A 22,409-nucleotide genomic window follows, 5' to 3' on the forward strand; every position below is an offset into this window, starting at 1 on the left:
TAGGTGGAAGAAGGCAGGCAGAGAGAAATAAAAAGAATTGTACCACAACCACGTTTTTAGTGAATGTTTGTGTCTCTATGGTAACAGGATAAATGATAAACAGCACATTGTATCCAGCACATTCTAACCCCACCCTCTTGTTTTCTATTGGCTCACAAAACCGAGGCTTGTAAAGTCACAAGTCAGAGCTCACCTACACCTACCTAAAGTAGATAGGACGCAAAAGTAACCTTTACCAAAAGCAAGTGCAGCGTCCTTTCCCCTTCGGTGAATTGGTTTTTCAGCTCAGAGAATTTTATTTGCGTTTGTTGTTTGCTGCTTTAGCTAAAAAAGTTTGTGTGCCTCTTGTCAAAAAAAATCACAAATGCTGCAGCTAGTCCGTAAATATTGGCACCTCTCTGTCCTTACATTAAGCAACTCAGTGTCCCCAGCAAACAAGACCTAATGTCTAGATGTTAAACCAAAATACCAAAATTCTTATTTCTGAATATTTTCTTGAATAATTTACCAACTTAAGCAACACATGGTTTTCAATTTTCACTCCAGCCTTAAGAGCGAACACATCAATAAATAACACCAAAACCTCTTTAGTATATTTAATGGAAATATATTTGTTTCTTCAGTTTCTATTTGATCAATAAAAGGACAGACAAGCATAACAAATCTACATACATCTTTTTTTTTTTACATGTTATATCTTGACTACAGATCAGCTGGTATTTATAAAAATGTTTGAGAGTATATCAGAGATAATATGAGAAACTGACTGGAAACAACCCCTTCATGTTCTCATCAACTAGAGAACAATATAAAAAGCAAAGAAAGAGAATATTTATTCAGTGGTAGAAAACTGTTGTACTGTAATGAGATTTAGCAAATTATACCAGTTTCAGCGTTTCTGTTGCCTTTCACTTTTACATACATACTGCCATTTGCTTTGGGAAATCTGTGCCTATGTACAAAATCTTCAGATAGATTAAGCAGAAAAGCTGGTTTGCACACTGACTGTGTGAGTGTCTGACAGACAACCCTGTAGGCTATTGCGTTATGTTACAATGTACTGCAATAAATGCACAAAATCTGATTAGTCAGGAGGTGTCGATTCATTTTCTATAACAGCAGCTCTGAATGATGCTGGCTGTAATTCAAATACAATATATATATATATATATATATATATATATATATATATATATATATATATATATATATATATATATGCCATGTCATTTATTAACAAATTAAAAATGATTAATTCTTACACAAATTGCTGTACTATATATCTGCTTCATCACACCACCTGATTATTCTGCTATAATAGCAAACCCCCAAGTGTTTTATTCCTTACATGGTATGGTCACAGCATGTTTTCCCAACAGGGTGTCAGAACTTCTGCACACAGCCCAATTGGTGTTATGTTACAAAAACATAATACCATGATACATATTATGATATACTTTTGCTATATCACCCTCCCCTATTCACTATGTACACACCTTGCTTACCCTCATTTCACTATGTACTTACTGTTTTGGCCAAAAATATTGGCACCAGGCCTAGTCCTGTATCGCAATTCCCAACATACATCATTCGCCTGTATCTCATTTGAGAGGAATCTGCTTATGCATCATTAGGCCATGCATTTATACTTAAAATGCTGCTTCGTTTAAAAGGCAGGAAAAAGGACAACTGTCTCCACAAAGGGTGTTGTCCCAATATAAAGGCAGCATTGCAGGAAACCCTGCTGATCAAGAAGTGCATTAAATTTTGATAATAATGGCAGGGAAAAAGACGGTTCCAAATGAAAAATGTTTCAGTGTAGTAATTTTTTTAAAAATTTGAGATAATCTGTGATAAAATAATACTGTTTATGGCATATAACTATCTGGCACCATTGACCATATAAATGTTTGATTTACATAATTAAGCAAAGTAATAAAATGATCAGCATTTTCATTAAAAGAAAATGTTTTACTCTGTTTTTTGTAGACATGGCCTTGTTCAACATTGCGTGTTTCTGCTTTAAACCATGCCAAAATAGGACTTTAGAAGGATTAGTGTCTAAAAAATAAAATACTGAACAGTACCGTGACTCTAATTCCATTTCTGTGTCTTTCAAAATGGACACTGTTCGATCTAACGAGCCCAGAAGTGGGAGTGGCTTATGAGAATTAGACTTTGCCTAAAACAATAAAATTAATATCTCTTCGGATCACAAATCACAGTCAGGCGTATAAAGGTTAAATTTCTAACCTTTAGTCATGGGATGACTAGGATGGAAATTGCCTGGGGTGCCAATAAATTTGACTAGCGCTGTACAAGCTGTCGATATGTAATGTTGCATATATTGCCATAATTTGTATTGCTGAAACTCTCTTTCTAATAAATATGGCAACATTTTATTACAGTCAATATATTTCCCTTCCACATACACAAAATCATGAATATTGTCATAACCAATAGTTTAAAAAATGAATTAAAAAACTACAATAATAATAATAATAATATGAATTTACTTAAAGGTCCACTAAGTAGTCGAACAAAGCTGAATTATGGTTGTGCATTAAATGAGAATCGAACCCCAAAATCACAGCCACATAATAAACATTCACCATAATGCTAGACTTACGTCTATTACTGACTAATCACTAATCACGTGATCAGTCACGAGGCTTTGCCTAACATATGAAAAGGAAGCAACGTCTGTGCCACTTCGGGGATTATTCTCCGTCATTATGGCCTCAAAATTTCCATACCTATCAGCTTTAGGTAACAATAACCTGTTTTTCTCAATATTTCATATCATGTAAAAACTTGAACTTAGTGGACCTTTAATGTTAACCAAGGTCTGTTTCGAAGGCTGGGTGTAATTTGGGATTACGTCTGAAATCATTTCGTGTTTGAATAAAGAAACGGTGCGCCGAGTGGATGTGGCCGATCCTTTAGGTTCTGTCTGTCTCTCAGAGCTGAGGCTCTTTACAAAACCTGAACTTTTCTTTCATCAAAGAGAACCATCAATGACCGTGTTCTTTGGAAACAGTGAGGTAAATGAAATTAAATGCTTTTAGATATGCGTGAAAACCGTCTTGATTGGAAGAAAAAAATATAAGACAGACATGAGATAATGAATTTGTATGATGAGATGGCCTCAGAAGGCACTGTGAAAATCTGCCCTCCATTTTGTCCTCCGTCCCTTTCTTCCTTGTTCTTCTTGACTTGTTGCCCTTCCAGTCTCAATATAAGGATGGTGCAAATCCAACTGTCTGTAATATCTAAGTGGGATGCCCGGACAGGAAGCTGACTTGGTTGCCGCAGTTAACGATGGACATGAGCCGTTCTTCGTCCATGGAGTTCATTATGTCCATGTCGTCGAGGGTGACGGGTGTGGCCGATGTGCTGGGCAACCCGGTGTCTGTCATCTGCTCGTTCTGCAAAAGGCTGACGATGCTTGGTGGGAAACTCATCCAGGTTCCGTTGCCCATGTTTCTCGCCACCTGCTCCACACCATTGGAACCCAATGCGTTATCGATGGTCATGTTTCCCACCGCGTTGGCGTGACATACTGAAGTAGCCGGAGTGCCATCTCCAGGAAGTCCGCTTTGGCCCAACAGCGCCTGAAACTCATCAGTGTTGATGTTCTCCACATCGGACGTCTGAGCTTCAGAAAAGCTGGGGAAATCTGGAATCTCGTTTTCATCCATCAGGTTGATGGAAGGCGCGAATGTGTTTTGGACCTCTTGGGCCACCGTAGTCCCGGCCGCGTTAGCGCTGGTTCCGTCCCTCCTGCTGCCCGAGTCAGATTGATCCGGAGCAGCGGGAGGGTAAGTAGAAAAGGAGAAGTCGTGCAGGTCGGCGAGATTGACAGTGCGGAAGTCTTGAGTTACGGATGGAGCTGAAGCAGCAGAAGGCTGCACGGTGACGTTGCTGAAAAACTTCCATCCGTCTTCATTACAAGGTGTCGGCTCAGTTTTGGTCTGAGTGAACAGATGGCCCGGAGCAGGAGTGCTGAACAAAGGCGGAGGTTTCACTGGACCCATGCATGGCACAGGATTCACCACTAGAGGGAGACACACAACGTCAGAGTGCAGAAAAAAAGAACCCCAATAAAACCAGGAAGATAAAATGTAATACATAGCACTCTAACATGTCATTTCAACTAATTAATTAATACCCAAAAAAACAACTAAATCCAGTCCAGGAATATCTCCACACCTCACAATCGGTTCATTGCTATTGACAGTGAATGGGGTATTTGTGTAAGGTGAGTGAAAGCTGCATTTACCTGGTGGAGCACTGGCAGCAGCCGAGAGTTTCGGAGCTGTAAATGTTCTTCTGGCAGTACTGTAAGGCCTCTGAGGGATGGTATCTAAACACACACATTATAAAAAAATGAAGGTTTAACAGTCAAGTGTTACTCTGATGTGTTGCTCTTTTATAACAGTGGACTACACGCACAACTCACCTGACACAGTGTTTCCCAGTTTGAGGTTTTGGAGCATTCCCTCTGTCCGCTTCCTCTTCTCCATCAGCCTGTACTCATCTGCTCAACAGACAATAAACAAACAAATTAACCAGTCTGTAATCTCTAGATTTTTAATACTTAACCTCAGCAGGAAACTGGAGGATTTTAATAACTAAATTATTGTCACATGTGATTAATATATATCTAAAGGACGCACGTAGATCAAGCACAGAGGCCGCACCCCTTCACTGGGATTGACAGGCACAGAAGCCACACCCCTTCACTTCAACTGACAGGGACAGAGGCCATACTCCTTCACTGGAATTGACAGGTACAGAGGCCACACCCCTTCACTGGGATTGACAGGTACAGAGGCCACACCCCTTCACTGGGATTGACAGGTACAGAGGCCACACCCCTTCACTGGGATTGACAGGTACAGAGGCCATACCCCTTCACTGGGATTGACAGGTACAGAGGCCACACCCCTTCACTGGGATTGACAGGTACAGAGGCCACACCCCTTCACTGGGATTGACAGGTACAGAGGCCACACCCCTTCACTGGGATTGACAGGTACAGAGGCCATACCCCTTCACTGGGATTGACAGGTACAGAGGCCACACCCCTTCACTGGGATTGACAGGTACAGAGGCCACACCTACATCTTGTATTGAAATTAATTAATTATTGTGCTACACTGGTAGCTATAAGTTTACATTAATAAGCAGCCATATTATCTCGAGTGCAAACATGTATTTTTTTTAAAGGCTTATCAGCTACATTGAGGTTACTTTTAATTTCTGTCTACACTATCGCTTTAAGGGAACAAGGGAAAAAAAACAGTGCAAGTCTGTCATTCTGTTCGAGTGAATCATTGATGCCGCTGAATCACTCCAGTGTTTTTCCCAGCATGAAAAATCCCAGAACAAACAAAGCTCCGACTTCACACAATCCCAGAAAAAGAAGGGCTTACGGAAGTCTTGACGGTTACAGTTGCGGTCAGTAGAGTTGTGCAACATTCCCGCAACATTACATCTCAATCACATCATTAACACTGTGCACACTCATCAACAGCCAGGATCACATCCTGCACTCAACACGCTGGGGTACTGAGATCTGACCCAGTGACAGCACATGTACAAATCATGTCTCTTCTGATCCTTCCTGTCACCTGCTTAACTAACTCTAATCAAACCGGTTTCAACTGCATTGGTCCATCAGTGAGTAACTCATCTCTGTCATGACTCAGGAGGTGACACAGCAGTTGTACTGTAACAGGAAACACTGTCTCAACTCATAAACGCACAACTGATCCCAGATCAGTTCTGCTCACTGGAGAATGTAGCACACAGAGCTACTGTGCTAAACAGTCATGCTGTGCGGCTACACTCTACTACACCAAGTTTGCATATTTAAAACATATGGTTAGCCACAGGAATTTAGGGTGTAGCTTACAACAGTGATACAGAAACACACACACACACTTACAGACTGCATGAATACATGTAGAATAACTGGTATGATGAATGATTCTTCTCACAACTTTAGCCAGATAGCTTTACTTAACATTATTTTTTCAAATACTGTAATAATTTTACAATGATAGTAGCTAACTAGCAAGGTAGCTAGCTATCTAGCAATTTAGGTTCAGGTACTGTAATGACAACCCTCTGAGGTAATGCTTTTCAGCTATCTATATTTCAAACTTTATCTCATCTAATACATTTTACAGTGATAAAAGCTAACTAGCTTTGTTTTACTATCCCACTGACAACCCATTAGCATAACATAAAAATAGAGCTAGCTGTCTAGCTTATCTTATTTTTCAAATATGTAAAAAATAATCTTACATTCTTTCATTATATACTGAACTATTGAAAAACAATCCTCTGAGGTAATCCTCTAGCCAACTAGCTCTACTTAAAACAACATTTAAAATTAGCCAGCTAGCTGTATGTAACACCTTATTTTATTTAATACTTTCTTTACAGTGCTAGCTACTCAGCTAAGTGTTTGTCTTGAGTGACTGTGTTTACAACCCACTTGTGTAATTAAAAATATTATTTTATCTAATGTGTTTTATAGTAATAGTAGCTAACTATTTAGCCAACTAGTTAGTTGTGTTTTGCTACTGCACTAGCTGGCTAGTGTTAACTATATTTAAAACATGTTCAGGTAGCTATTATCTAGCTAGCTTTTTATGCTTTGCTACCATACTTTAATGGCAGCCCTTTGTAAATCCAAGCTAATGAAACTCTTTTTTTTTCTGATTAAGAAATATTTTTCAGTTCACTTCAGGTGGTGTAAAGAGTTATGAGTGTATTACATACTGAAAACAGGAATGTCTAAGGAAATGACATCATAGGTCACCTGGGTCGGCGGGGAGGTACTGGAAGTCCATGGGCTCGCTGACCTCGCGGTCTGATGGCCTTCGGAGCTGCATCTTCACTCTCACAGGCTCCGTCAGGTTTGTATCGCAGTAGGGCGGCGTGCGGAACACGATGGCGACCTGCCTGTGGACGTCGGCCTGAGAGAACGAGCCTTTACTTTCCCACGAGTCTCGGAAGAAGCGCACCTCGATGTCCTCTGAGGGGGAAAATCGTGTATGGGGAACTAATGAGCAAAGTTCTTACAGCATTCCACTGACGCCATTTTATGTGAAATATATTTAATGATTGTGTATTGTTCCGCTAACTACAATGCTAGTTCATGGATTGACCTTTTTACTATAATACTAGTTTGTAGACTGACCTGTTTAGCATAATACTAGTTTGTGAGTTAGCCTGTTTACTATAATACTAATTCCTGGGTTAACCTGTTTACTATAATACTTTTTCCTGGGTTAGCCTGTTTACTATAATACTAGTTCCTGGGTTAGCCTGTTTACTATAATATTAGTTTGTGGGTTAGCTTGTTGATTATAATGCTAATCTGTTGGTCAGCTTGGTCAGGACTTGGCTTAACCTGTTTATGCTAAAACTAGTTCCTGGTTTAGCCTGTTTACTATAATAATAATTCATGGATTAAAGTTAGCCTATTTACTAGTTTGTGGGTTGACCTGTTTACTATAATATTAGCTTAATTAACCTAATTACTGTAACACTAGTATGTCAGGTAGCACAAATACTATAATAATAATCTTTGGGTTAGCATGTTTACTTTTTTTTTTTTTTAGGTCAGTCTGGTCAGTTCTTGGGTTAGCCTGTCTACTATAATGCTAATTCTTGTATTCATCTATTTACTATAATCCTAGGACATGGGTTAGCCTGTTTACTATAATAATAGCTCTTGAGTTAGCATGATCTTGGGTTTGTCTGTTTATCACAATGCTAGTTTGTGGGTTGACCTGTTTACTGTAATAATTCATGGGTTAACTTATTTATTTATTTTTCATGGGACTTTACAAGATGGTGCCGCACGTGTGGCAGCCAGTCACAGCAGCCCTGCTTTCCTTTCTGCTTTTTTGGGGTTTATTGGTGTGTTTTTTGTATTTTTGTGCACTTTATCATACCCCTATGCAACTACACAACTAAGGGGTCCAAGCTGGCTACTTTTGCAGTATGCCTTGGGAGACCACTTCAGTCACGGCTCTATTGTTTACACCCGGGGTCAGCTGTTAGCTCTAAGTTGTGCCGGACTAGTCTACGGGCAGAAATCGGAATTTCCTTCAGAGATACAGAGAAGGAGAAGAGGATGCAGAGCAGGACTGAGACGCAAGGAGAGGAAATGAGGTATAAACCATGTTTACCATCTATTATCATGGGAAACGTCTGCTCCCTCTCCAATAAGATGGATGAGCTAATGGCGCTAGCCCGGCTGCAGAGAGAATACCGGGAGTGCAGCCTTAGGTTTTTTACTGAGACGTGGCCGAATGATCTCACATCGGACTCACTGGTAACTCTGGATGGTTTTAAAATTGTACGGGCGGACAGGAAAGTCGCGAAGAGCGGTAAGAAGAAAGGAGGGGGCCTGGTGGTGTTTTTAAATGAGAAGTGGTGCAACCCAGTGCACAGTGTTAAGAAACAACGCTGCACCAAGTTCATTGAGTTACTTGCTGTCAGCATTCGGCCATATTACCTTCCGAGGGAGTTTTCACACGTCATCACAATAAATGTGTACGTACCTCCTTCAGCCGATGCCACCGCTGCATGCGAACTATTGCACAGTGTTGTAACTCAGTTACAGAACCGGCACCCGCAGTCTCTCCTTCTCATCTCTGGTGACTTCAACCATGCCTGTCTATCTTCCACTCTTCCCACATTCACACAATACGTTCAATGTCACACCAGACACAATAAAACACTAGACCTGCTGTATGCAAATGTAAAGGATGCATACAGCTCCCGCCCCCTACCCCCGCTGGGCCGTTCGGATCACAACCTCGTCTGTCTGTTTCCTGAATAAACACCCAGGGTGAAGAGAGAACCACCACAGAAAAAGTCTGTGAAGATCTGATCCGGGGAGGCCAGTGAGAGACTGAGAGACTACTTCGATACTACAGACTGGGAGACACTCTGCAGCTCTCATGGCGAGGACACTGATGGTCTCACCCACTGCATTACAGATTATATAAATTTCTGTGTGGAGAATACTATACCATCCAGGAGGGTATGGTGTTTCTCCAATAACAAACCTTGGGTGACCCCTGAGCTCAAAGACCTGCTAAACGAGAAGAAGAGGGCTTTTACTTCAGGGGATAAAGAGGAGCTTAAGAGAGTTCAGAAGGAACTCAAATACAAGATGAGACAGTGCAAGGACAGCTACAGGAGGAAACTGGAGGAGCAGTTAACGCAAAACAATGTCCGTGATGTGTGGAGAGGACTGAAAAACATCTCAGGGCATGGTCAGAGTGGCGGAAGAGGATCGGTAAACGGTGATCAGCTCTGGGCAAATGAGTTGAATCTGTTTTTTAACAGATCTGACTCTGTTCCCACTTCCTCTTCCACCCAGCGTTCTCCCTCTCCACCCTACTCCAGACCAGCAACCACCCCCCTCCCCGGACTGTCTTCACCTCCACCTCACTTACACCTCACTACACTTCCCCTCACTGCCCCCCCCTAGTCTTTCACAACCTTTCTTGCTTCTGCTCGAGCAGTCGGGGGTGGATGATCACCTGGCTGCATGGACAATCGACTACCTCACCAACAGACCACAGTATGTAAGGTTGCGTGACTGTGTGTCTGAGGTGGTAGTCTGCAATACCGGGGCTCCCCAGGGCACGGTGCTCTCCCCGTTCCTTTTCACACTGTACACCTTGGACTTCAGTTGTAACACTAACACTTGCCTCCTCCGAAAGTTCTCAGATGATACAGCCATTGTTGGATGTGTATCTAATGGGAATGAGAATGAACAAGAATACAGGGATGTCATCAAGGACTTTGTTGGCTGGTGTGAGTGTAACCACTTGCACTTGAACGCCAGTAAGACGAAGGAGATGGTGATTGACTTCTGGAGAAGGAGAACACCACATCACATACCAGTGACCATCCAGAGCTTGGACATTGAGTTGGTGGATAGGTTCAAGTACCTAGGTGTCCACTTAAACAATAGACTGGACTGGCTGGATAACATTGATGCTCTGTACAAGAAGGGCCAGAGTCGCCTCCAGCTGCTGAGGAGACTAGGGTCCTTTGGAGTGTGCAGGACATTATTAAGGACATTTTACGATACTGTGGTGGCCTCCGCAATTCTCTACGCTGTAGTCTGCTGGGTGGGAGGCAGTACAGAGCGGGACAGGAAGAGACTGAACAAGCTGGTTAGGAGAGCCAGCTCTGTCCTGGGCTGCCCACTGGACTCTGTGGAGGTGGTGGGTGAGAGGAGGATGTTAGCCAAGCTGACATCTATTATGAACAACACCTTTCACCCCCTGTATGGGACTGTGGAGACCCTGTGTAGCTCTTTCAGCAGCAGACTGCTGCACCCCCAGTGTAGGAAGGAGCGCTACTGCAGGTCATTCATACCAGTCAGACTTTACAACATCACATTACAGTGATGTTTAAATGTGCAATATTTTATAATTTTATATAACTTTATTTCTTTTATTTCTTTTATTCCTAAGGTGTATATAATTACAGTACAGTTTTTTTTGTTACTTTTGCTGATATTGTCTCATATTTAACTTTTTTCTTCCTATCGTTAGTCTTTAATACCTGCACTTTAACTGTCTGTGAGCTGCTGTGATAAGTGAATTTCCTCACTGTGTGATCAATAAAGTTTATCTTATCTTATCTTATTTACTTTAATACTAGGTCATATTTTACCTGTTTTCTTAAGTCATGTATACATGTCTCTCATCCGAACGCTAAGTCCAAAGATTCAGGTAGCTAAGAGTCTGGCTACCTTAATTAACTGAATTTCAGTAATGCAGTGTGTGTGTGTGTGTGTAAATATATATATATATATATATATATATATATATATATATATATATATATATATATATATATATATATATATTACAAATACCAACTCACGCACCATTCAGTAAAATGTTAAAGTCTTAAGTCTTGAGTCTTAGAAGCTGAAGGCCATGTCCATTCTCAAGTCATGTACGTGGTTCCAAGTCAAATTACAAGTCATGACTCAAGTCTTCCATCACGGGTTTACTGTAATGCTAGGTTGTGTGTTAGCCTGTTTCCTGGCTTTCGAGTGAACTAGAAAAACCAAATGAATGGACATGGAGCTAAGCAGTATGAACTGTTATGAGTACAGCACCCGATAAAACACACACCTTTTTGCACTTTATCACACAGGAGGAAGATTTCATCTCCGCCCCGGCAGCTGCCAGAGTTCCTGTTCACACGACAGATCTTTAGCTCGGCTGTGTTTGGAGCTCCTGGAGGGAGAAAGAGAGAAGAGTGGGAGTGAAAAAAAGTGGTAGAGAGAGCAGTTAAGCACTCATTTCTGCCACATTTCTCATTTGGGGAAGGTCAAAAGGAAACATGCATGAGTTGTGTGTATGTGTGTTTGTATGTCAGTATGTAAATGCAATACTGTAAATAGCTACATATTTTTTTTTCTTTTTTTTTTTTTTTTTTTGCATCGTAAACACAACTCATTTTGCACATTCTAATTTCCACAATGGTGCATGTGGGTTTGATTTCTGCAGACTCACTGTTGTCGTAGATGGGCTGAGAGACGACAGGCTCCAGAGGGTACAGCTCGCCGGTTGCCAGGGTGATGGTTGCCTGGAAACAGAGGCGGACAGCGTTCAGGTCGTACTCTTCCTCCCACACTTTGGCTTCGGGAACTGCAACACGAGACGACAGACGAGGAATGAGACAAAGCAAGAACACACACACTTTAGACAGACATAACACACGTTTCACCCTAGAAATCAGGTCACGAGGAAGAGAACCAGTAGATAAAATCTAATCTTTAAACAGACTGTTACATCTTCCTGTATTAGACAAATTAATCACACAAACAAAAGCTAAACATAAAGTTTCTTCAGGGTTTCTCCTCCTGTCGTGTTTATTTGCTATTCTCCTCTAACTATGGTTTCTCTCTTCTCGCTGACTTACTGCTTAATGACTTTTGTTATCCATCTAAATATCTAATAATATCCATCTAAACGCATACAATTAATTTGTTGACTAATTGGTAATTTAAAATAAATTTACATTTAAAGTACTTGGACCAGCCATAGAAAAATCAATGGGCCAGAGTATAAGGAGAATTTTTTAAAAATCCTCTCTGTGTCACTGTCACACACACGCCCACACACACATAAAGAAAGTTACAATCGGGGTTAGCAAGGTCACAGTTTTTACACTGAATTGGGCTAGTTTCAGAATAAGGTTATGGGTGAAAAAAACAAGTCTGTGGGCTGGGTTTAAACTAGACTGCGGTTTAAACTAGTCCTCCGTATTAAATCTAAACAATTTTTCAAAGAAATGGAAAGTCTAAGTGCAGACAATGTGTCTCAGAACCATTTCTGTCATAGGTTATATCGTAAAGATTATGAAAGGGGAACAAGGATTATAGATGATTAACTAGGATAATGTCTGTACTTTGTGATGACAAAAAGGTGTTTTATACCAATCAAACCAAACAGCTTTATAGTCAGGGGTTACCCGCAGCAACAACTCCACCTCTTCGTCTGTCCATTTAAAAAACTCGGTGCTTTTCCTCGACATTGCTGCATCAATTCATAGAGACGGAAAGTAAATAAACGCCTGACGGAAATGACGCAGGCCAAAGCTCCTTACGTTTTTACGCATGAGCAGTATACACTGAAGTATTTTCAGACGTTTCAGTGTGGACGAGCAATTTTTGGAAAATGTTTGAAAACACCAGTGTAGACGGAGAAACGAAAAACGAAATTAAAATGAAAATGCAGTTTTCAGATCTATTCAGATTAATGTGGATGTGGCCTAATGCGTCCTCCTTTATAGGGCGCCATTTCTTTTGTCGTAATTGAATTGGCTAGTCTTATTTTTCTTTGGACTGCTTTCTTTCACTCATTGATATGGAAGGACTGAGTTTCGTAAAAATTTCATGAAATATGTGAACAGCAACTTAAACTTGACACCGTCATGTGTATATAAACAAACTGAAGCTGATCAGTCGAGGTTACCTTCAGTGAGCCTCCTTATGTGAATGTCTAAATTTATACACTACAGGAGTTTTTGTCTGATACAAACATTTTTCCAAACTAACTGGATTTTCAAGAATACAGACTAGATCTGGATTAGCTATTTCTTAGATTTTCTAATTCTACCAATTAAACATAAACACATTTCTTAATGTTTACCCAAAAATGTTAATACGCTGTTCTAAAAGCATTTCTTTATAAACATGGAACAAATTTTGTTTGTGCGATTGTTAATGGTTACTATGACGATCTATATACGGTGTGGGGAAATAATGCGGGTTGTATGACTCACACATGGAAGCTTTCTTCTGCGTGTTTGTGGGTGTGTTTGTGTGAGAAAAGGCACAAGTGTCTCACTGTTAAAAGGGTTGTTCTGTGTTTGCAGGCGACAGGAAACAGCTTCGGCCACATCCTTCTTCTTCACACATTGAATACCGAGATTCTGGAAACTGAGAGTGAGATAGAGAGAAAGAGAGAGTGGCATGAGAACGCAAATGCCGCATATGGGCAGACTGACGACAAAAGTAAAAGTAAAAGCAAAATGTGAGCATGCAGGAGAGGTTCTGGAGTCTAGACCATTTATTTCTACAATCTCTCACACAGTATGGATAGTATATTGTACTTCCAATCGCTATTAAAGTCATAATTATATTGGAATTAAAATGGCATGTTTTGAGGGGATTTTAAATAGATACAGCCGAATATGATCAAAGTCTCAACATTTTGCTTAATTTATGAACTGGAATTGCAGAGCTGACTGTGAGGATTGTAAAATGTGAGCAGTGTTAAACAAACACTACTCATTTCAGATGGTAGTGACTGTTTTACCTAAAGACTTTTTTTTTTCCAGCCAGGCACTTGCCCTACTTGAGAAAAATCGCGATTACCTGCTTTATCATGCTGCTACATGTCTCGAAATTCGAAAGTAAACTGGGCAGAAAGTGATAATCTTGTGTAAGAGAACACACACACGCACCTGTGAACCCGTCTCTCGGGCAGGTCAGCTTCATAGTAGCCGTGTTTACAGTCTTTTCCCACCAGCTCATGTGGGTGGGGCTTGTATGGCTGGTTCTTGGTAACCAAGGAGATCCTCACTCTGATTGGGCCACTGTAGTTATGCACCTGTCACAATAAACACACCTCAGTTGTGATCAATGTCTAATTTAGATTACTGTCTAATCTAGTCCACTTGGTCTGAGATTGGTCTGACTTTTCAAATGTGGAAATTGGTCTGACGTTGACACTGATGTTGTAAGCAAAGTGAAACTATATAAAGGAAGCTGTTAAATACGTTATTTTCCTGTTCGTAGATGATTGACAGCTCTCTTTGTAGATCGGCGTTGGCGTAGGTTGTTTTTCGGTCATTTTATACGCAAAAATATGTCAAAGCCGAATGTTTCCTCGCTTTCAACAATGATGTACATGAAATCTACTTAAGTAATAGCGCAACAAAAATTGTGTTCAGGAATAAAACTCGACTGGGCATGCTGTTATAGAAACCTCTATTTTTTACATTTATAAAGTTAATAAGATTTTTTTTTAAAAAAGCAGCTTGTCACGTTACCGAAAAAAAAAAACAAAAAAACAGAAAGCGCAAACTTAAGACTGACACTGGAGACTCCTTCCATAAATGTGAAATAAACGTCTCCTTCATTGTGAAATAACAGCACGTTTTGAAAATGTTTATTATTAGCCTTAGCGTCCACCATTACAAGTCCAAGTCAGTGTGAATGGTACTTGACAGCTACTTGTAGATATTCTTTTAAATGTGCACAGATCTTGAATAACAATAACACGTCTTCATATCGCCCACTCCTAACTGCAGCATCTCTCCAGATGATCAAAGGATAATGACGCAAGAAATACAAACTGCCAAAACAGTCAAGCGGATCTTGAGTACGTGTGGGAGTCGTGCAGCAGTATTTCCATATTTCTGTCCCGCAGCTTGGTCAAAATAACGTTTAGAGTACAAAGAGGACTTCCTCTAAAATCAGTGCCAGAAGACGCAAGTCTCGCCCCATAGACAGAAACTGAACAGACTGTTCGTGTGCACAGGAATCGACTGTTACACTTTCTTCAAAGAATGGAGGGAAGAATGAGTCACTCAGAGATGAGGTTGATGAAGTTCTGTTTATCGGGGGCAAAGTCAAACACGTCAGCTCCTGTATCAGTGAGGTTTCAAAGAAAGCTCGCAAACTTTTCTTGAATGGCGTTAATATATTACTAAAAATGATTCCTAGACTGTTCTGGCCGTGGTTTTCACACTTTTAGAGAAATCTCTGCATGCAAACAGGAAACAAGCAAATGAGGAACCTTACACCATGGGCAACAAAAATAGTAATTTCTGATTGGCTAAGGTGCATTCATTGACTATATTAGGACAAAGCAGATCCAGTCAAAATAAATAGAATCACAGATATAAACTAATGCTCCTGATATTATGGAAGCATGTAATGTATGGAATGTAACCATGAGAGCGAGCATAAATACACTGCAGTAGCAAGAAAATAAGAAAACTAGTCAGTGTTGATTTGCATATAGCATACACAATTGGCATAATGACAAAAAGAACAAAAAAAAAATTGTCTAATAGTTTCACTGGGCGAGCTTAACAGCGATTTATTCTCATTGGTTCGTGAGATTTGGACTGACAGCACCCTGACCTGGAAGTAGAGACTTCAGTGGCGTGAATTTTGGAGAGCGTTCTGGATGCAGTTCTCTATAGTTGTAGTGTATGTACTTTGTAGTGCAAATGACTGCCTTACTTAGTTAGTATATTAGTTCGTAATTAATATTTGAGGGTTGGGTAGACTCATATGACTATTTTTTCCGAGACGAGCTCGCAGGAGCGTCTCTACTTCCAGGTTAGGGAGCTCTCGATCCAGATCTCAATAACCAATGAGAGTAAATCGCTGTTAAGCCCGCCCAATGAAATGATTAGACGAAATTTGTGAATGTAAACTTGTGGAGCGTAAACGAAAACTCAGGCAGCGCATTCATAAACCGTGATCAGCGAAAAGGAAGCTTAGAAAACTAACAATGAATGCTGTATAGTTGAAAACCATCTTAAATTTTTACCTCTGAGTTCATTGTTTTCAGTTTCAGAGTGTTTTTCTTCTTTCTCATTGTATATTTTTGTTCATTTCTTAAAAAGATATGTTCAATACTTTTAGCACAAATTTAATTCCATATAGTTCCTGTTATCTCTTATGTTTTTTTTCTCTCTCTCTCTTTGCACAAAAAAAGGGGGGAAAAAAGCTTGTCTTATTACAGAGAAACTGGAAAAATGAAGACTCTCCCGTGCTGGAAAACTTTACAAAGCGCCGTGACTGTGGTAAAGCACATGTTTGTTAAACAACATGGTTTTTTTTTTTTTTAAATCTACTTATTATTAGTCTAAGATTAATGGATCGTCTGCCGTACAAGTCCCTGTGTCTAAACCGTTACTATAGAAACAACATATTAGAATGTGCGCTTTAATATTAACCTGTCATTCATATTACAGCATGAACTACTGTTATATAAACTTAATCCACATGCTGTGGTATAATAACGTTTATTACACAGAATTGAATGATTTATAGACTGCACATTTTACATACTGGGAAGTTGATTGTGGTATGAGAACATGCCCAAGGGAAACAGTTCACCTCCATCTGTTACTTTATTACATCGGGACACTTCATTGGATGTCGAATATTGGGTGTTTAAACCACGCTTTAAAAAAATACCGCTGAAAAACGTGATTGTTTTTTGTCCGCATTTCACAGAACAACATCACACTGAACTTTCTCGGATTAAATAAAGAGTACACGAACAGTAAATATGATTTTAGAATTTGGTTCATTATTTATCCCAAAGTAACCATGTATTAAAATTGAAAAGTGAATTCTTTATTCTGATTGGTCAGAAAGTTGTTCATGCTAATGTGCTTGGTCTAATATGTTATGGTTTCTAGAGTAACAGCTTACACAGGGGTTTAAAAAGGGGTTTAAAAAGGTCTGAAATTGTTGATGGATTGTCACTAAGTTTTCTGATTCAAATGGAGAACCTTGCGCTTTTAGGTTTCTTGGTAACATGACAAGCTGTCTTCTTCTTTGTCTTATTAACTTTAAGAAAAAAAAAAAAAGAAAGGCTACACAACTGTTTATAGCTGCTATAATGTAACTGATAACAGAAACTAAATTGTCTGTGGACGTTCACAACATTATATGTAACCATAAATGGATAAAAAGTATGATGTGTTGTTTTTTGATACATACAAAATTGCTTGAGTGGTATAAGTGGAGTAAAACACTTCGGGAGATGCATAAAGGGCGGTAACAGTAACTCCGCTTCACATGTACACACTGAGTGTGTCGGCTTTATACCATGACCACGATTAGCTGGCAGGTGTTCAATCTCATTAATTGAAGTATTTTATGTTCGCGAATGTAAGCAATGTTGCCTGGTGACAGATCGTATAACTTAGGTCGATGTGCTCCTAAATGTTAATAAAAATGAATGACATGGATTTACACAGAAGAGGCATATACTATCTTCTGTTGCTGTAACCATAGCAACAATTGTATAAAGTAATAGAGAATATATACGTGTGAGTTTAACAATAACACCCAGAAAGTGGTGAGACCTGAATGGGATCAGTGTCACCACAACAATGCGAGTGTTACGGGAAGGGCGTGTCTTTCTCGGTTTGTGGGAAGGCCTACAGACAGCACAGACAGCAAGGGCCGCACCTTGATGGCTGGGTGTGTTTTGGTGGAATCGTTGCTCTTTTCTCCTGGAATGCTGCCGGCTGATCTCCCCTCGCATTTATAACGAAAGCGCATCCCTCTTGCTTTGGGCTGCTCGATGATCTCGATGTACGGTGTGCCTGGAGGGACAAAGCAGGAGGAATGAGAATTAGATATAGTTGGATAAATACAACATATTCAGTTATATAATGATGGAATAAATATCGATCTTCCTCAATCTTACATTCATGCAGAAAAAAAAAAAAAGTCATATCTTGTACCACAATAATGACACAAATTATACTGTCAAAGTTAGTGATATAACATAATGATACTATCGTAAACTGCGCTACAAGGTTAGGTGTGTAATCTGTTATTGGCTCAAGTCCAAGTCAAGAATACTGACATGTGAGAAGAATGATAGTGGCTCGCTGTGAGGGTGTACGTAACCTAAAAAAGCAATTTGTACTGTGTTTCTAGATTTGTAATTATTACGGATGCATCCATATATTCAAATATTGAGAGAATATTAAAAATATGGATAGCAGATAAACTGTTTTTCAGTATTATTTAATCATGTTGGTAATCACCTCAATGTGGTCGTGTGTGGCCGCCTGCATGTTATGTGTGCTTTTGCTCTGTGCTCACTGTCGATTATCTGCAAGTCTGAAAGTCTATTCATTCAGACAGTTAGTTTATACTGCCAGATGCAGAACCTCCATCTAAGATAAAAAGGCCCTTTTCAGTGTATCATGGCGTATCGGTTGTACTGCTACCAGTGTTTTTCCACCTAGTGTAAAGGTAATCCTAGACTTACTTACAGGCAAAGGTGGTCCTACCAACCAGTTATTAACCCAGGGGGTGTGAAAACATATGCAACCTAACTGCGTCATTGTTTAATTACAATAAAAAATACTGCACCTTCAAATGTTAGACATAATATGTAAATCGACTGGGGAGGAAAAAATCCCAAATATGTTAATTTCATTCCAGATTATAACAATTTTGCAAATAGTAGAAAAGTTCAAGGGGGGTCAATATTTACGCAAGATATTGTAGCAAACAGTAGAAATCAGTGGCAATGAATTTATACACATACTAACCCTTACCTTGCTGCACGGTGGGCTGTCCCCAGCCGAACATTTCTGGAAAGTAGAAGAAAAAGAAACAAATTTCAGATAAAGTCATACATTTTAGAGATTGCAGGAACAAGCCAATAATTTGTTATAAAATATACAGCCATGAGTACTTTTATTATTTTTAATACTGATACTCAGTGACTCATGACTTCGATGAATCAGTTCCCTCATCATAGTAAAAATATATTTCTAGATAAACAATTAACATTCACTTACTACCTAATAATACATATGTTTGCAAATACATCAAAATGTGGCTTCTGTTTATCAGTCTATTGGTAATAAAGTCAGTAGCAATTATCATTCATGCAATTATCCAATCAGCCAATCGTGTGGCAGCAGTGCAATGCATGAACTCATGCAAATACGGGTCAAAGCCTTTAGTTAATGTTCACATCAAAGCTCAGAATGAGGGAAAATGTGATCTCGGTGCCAGATGTGCTAGTTTGAGTATTTCAGAAACTTCTGGGATTTTCACACATGACGATCTCTAGAATTTAAACAGAATGATGCGAAAAACAAAAAACATTCAGTGAGCATCAGTTCTGTGGGTGGAAACACCTTGTTGCTGAGAGAGGTCAGAGGAGAATGGCCTGGATGGTTCAATTAGACAGGAATGCCACAGTAACACAATTAACCACTCTTTACATCCGTGGTGAGCAGAAAAGCAGGATGGGCTACAACAGCAGAAGACCACATCGGTTTCCATTCCTGTCAGCCAAGAACAGGAATCTGACACAAGTTCACACAAACAGGACAGCTGAAGATTGGAAAATGGTCATTCTGGTGTTTGATGTGAAGCTCTTCATCTCTATCTGCGTGATTTTATACACTGCTGCTTCTGCGTGCTTTCTGTAAATTTGTTGCATGTTTGCTCTACATGCGTTTTGCAGTTAAAAGTAGTACACAGGACTTTGCCTTTGTGGCAACAAGTGTTGTCATGATGTTCACTAAAAAGAAACTATATTTAGATCCTTTTGTTCTCTCCATCATCACCTCTTACAGCAGTGATCATCAGCCCTGTTCCTGGAAATGAAGCTAATCGGGCGATCTGATCTGAAGTGGGAGTGTTAGAGCAGGGCTGGAACTAAATTCTGTGGAAAGGTGGGAAGGTGATCGTCCTTTCTGTCAATTTGAAAGGTATGCTTCAAGGGATGGTTTGCATTCTGTGTGTGTGTGTGTGTGTGTGTGTGTGTGTGTTCAGGCGGGAAGTAGTGTGTAATGAGTGTAAAGTCTCACCTACACAAAAACAGCTACTGATTTGAAGTTGCTAAAATTTCCTAAAAACTTATCTTATTGTAGAAAATTAAATGGCTGTGGTCCACGTATACGCAATTATGGCATGGACTGAGGCGGGGCTACAGATTCTGATTTTTCAGCCAATAGGAGAACCTGATGATTTGATTGGTTAAAAAATAAGAGTCGAGACCTTTTCTCAAAACACATTATGTATCACAATATTAAAAACTGCCAACAAAATGCACGCTGTGGTTGGATTATTGCATAGGCATTTAGTGTTCTCTGATTGGATGACACTGTAAGCATTTAGCGCTCTGTGATTGGACGACGTCATAAGCAGTTAGTGCTCTGTGATTGGACAACTTTGTTAGCTTTTAGTGCTCTGTGATTGGACGACATAGTAAGCATTTAATCCTCTGTGATTTGACATCTTAGGCATTTAGTGCTCCGTGATTGGACGACTTTGTAGGTGCTCAGTGCTCTGTGACGGGACGACATCGTAAGCCTTTATTGCTCCGTAATATGACGACATCATACGCTCTGTGATTTGACAACGTCGTAGGCACTTATTGACCTGTGATTGGATGACGTTGTAGGTGTTTAATGTTCTCTGATTGGACGACACTGCAGGCATTTAATGCGCTGTTAATTGCCGACATCATAAGTATTTAGTGCTGCGATTGGACTACATTGTAGGTGCTCGGTGCTCTTTGAGTTGTAATTAGTCATGACTTTTTCCCCAGCTCAACTAAAAAAAACCCACCATAGAAAACCACCACTATCAACACTATCACCATTTTGTGTCTCCCGTCCCATCTGCACCGCGCATGCGCGGATCGGATTGCAATAGACATCAACCAGCTAGGTGGAAGCCCTTCTACGTCATATCCGTTCGCCCGACATGAGCACTGTAAAGCTGATCACTAAGAATATGACGCGTTAATAAAACACAAGCTTGAAATACAGGGGTTAGGACTGGGGTGTTTACAGACGGTGACAGTTGCAGTGGAGCCTTTTCCCTTTCTTTTTCTTTTTTTTTAACTTTCAAAAATAACTAGGGTATATTGAGAAATCTGATAAGATCTGTTTTTTTTTTTAATCAATTTGTACCAAACTATTTCGTGTATAATTTCAGAAACAGACTCATTTAAAATAGCATTTATTCACAACGGCAAAACTACGTAGCGTAAAATAACGCCCATTTTACTGATACTTAAAGGCCCTGGTAAAGTTGTAAACATGGCCAGTTCTAAATGTTTACTAACTGATAATTAATAAGATTTAAACAAAATAATCCAGCTGTCTTTCCTGAAAACCACCTTCATTAGCATTACTGTTAATGTTGCCAAGTTTGTAGCTGTACTTCCGACTAGACATGGCAGCACCAGGACCGCAACCCAAACGGCTCCCGCTCGGACGGAGAGTACACTAGGCAAGGGGTGGAAAGTTATTACGGCATAGTGCATGTATGTAGGGAGTGCAGAGCCATTTCGGATACAGCCTCGGTTTCGGTCGCAAACTTGCATTGTAGAAAGCGTTGACGTTTGGGGGCTTCCCCCCCCCAACCGGTGGACAAAAACAACAACTTCATTGAGCACACACACACACACACACATACACACACACACACACGGAACACTCTCAGCGAAACTTACCAGCCATTTCGGCTCCAACTCTCGCTCAGAAAACGTGTAAAATCCGCAGAAACGCAGCACTCAGTCCCTTTTGCACTACTTTTGTACAGTATTTTTGGCAGCTTTGCTCTTCCTCGCTTCACCGAGACGAAAGTAAGTTTGCGGGCCGCCCTCAAAGCGGAAGTGACGTTTACAACTTAAAGAAACAGAACGTTGCATTTCGCATCCCATGATGAAAGAAAACCACAAGCTAACCTTACCAAAGTTTCTTCAGATGACTAAGAAACTAACCATAAATACTGATAAACACATACATAGGTAATAAATGTGTAATAAGATAAGTATAAGACTTAGCACACGATTTAAAGGTGCAGTAGTCAATGTTTTTTTTTCTTAGTAGTAAGAATAACCTGAAAGATACACTATATTGCCAAATGTTTTAGGACGTCTACCTTTACATACACATGAACTTTAATGACATCCCATTCTTAATCCGTAGGGTTTAATATGGAGTTGGCGCACCCTTTGCAGCTATAACAGCTTCAACTCTTCTGGGAAGGCTTTCCACAAGGTTTAGGAGTGTGTTTACAAGGAGTGTGTTTA

The 22,409-nt window shown here is 40.0% G+C and overlaps 1 protein-coding gene across 1 annotated transcript; it reads right to left on the minus strand.

Annotated features, from left to right (window-relative positions):
• Positions 1–637: 637 nt before the first annotated feature.
• rela (v-rel avian reticuloendotheliosis viral oncogene homolog A) lies at positions 638–21,995 on the minus strand. The gene is made up of 11 exons (XM_034301361.2): positions 21,828–21,995; positions 18,904–18,939; positions 17,798–17,934; positions 14,038–14,183; positions 13,419–13,510; positions 11,580–11,714; positions 11,196–11,300; positions 6,836–7,051; positions 4,463–4,540; positions 4,283–4,366; positions 638–4,057 (listed from the first exon to the last, which is right to left on the minus strand). Exons 1-11 carry the CDS (start codon positions 21,832–21,834, stop codon positions 3,273–3,275), a joined length of 1,821 nt encoding a protein of 606 aa, XP_034157252.2. The 5' UTR covers positions 21,835–21,995; the 3' UTR covers positions 638–3,272.
• Positions 21,996–22,409: the final 414 nt, after the last annotated feature.

Source organism: Pangasianodon hypophthalmus, chromosome 28, assembly GCF_027358585.1.
Source record: "Pangasianodon hypophthalmus isolate fPanHyp1 chromosome 28, fPanHyp1.pri, whole genome shotgun sequence".
NCBI lineage: Eukaryota > Metazoa > Chordata > Actinopteri > Siluriformes > Pangasiidae > Pangasianodon > Pangasianodon hypophthalmus.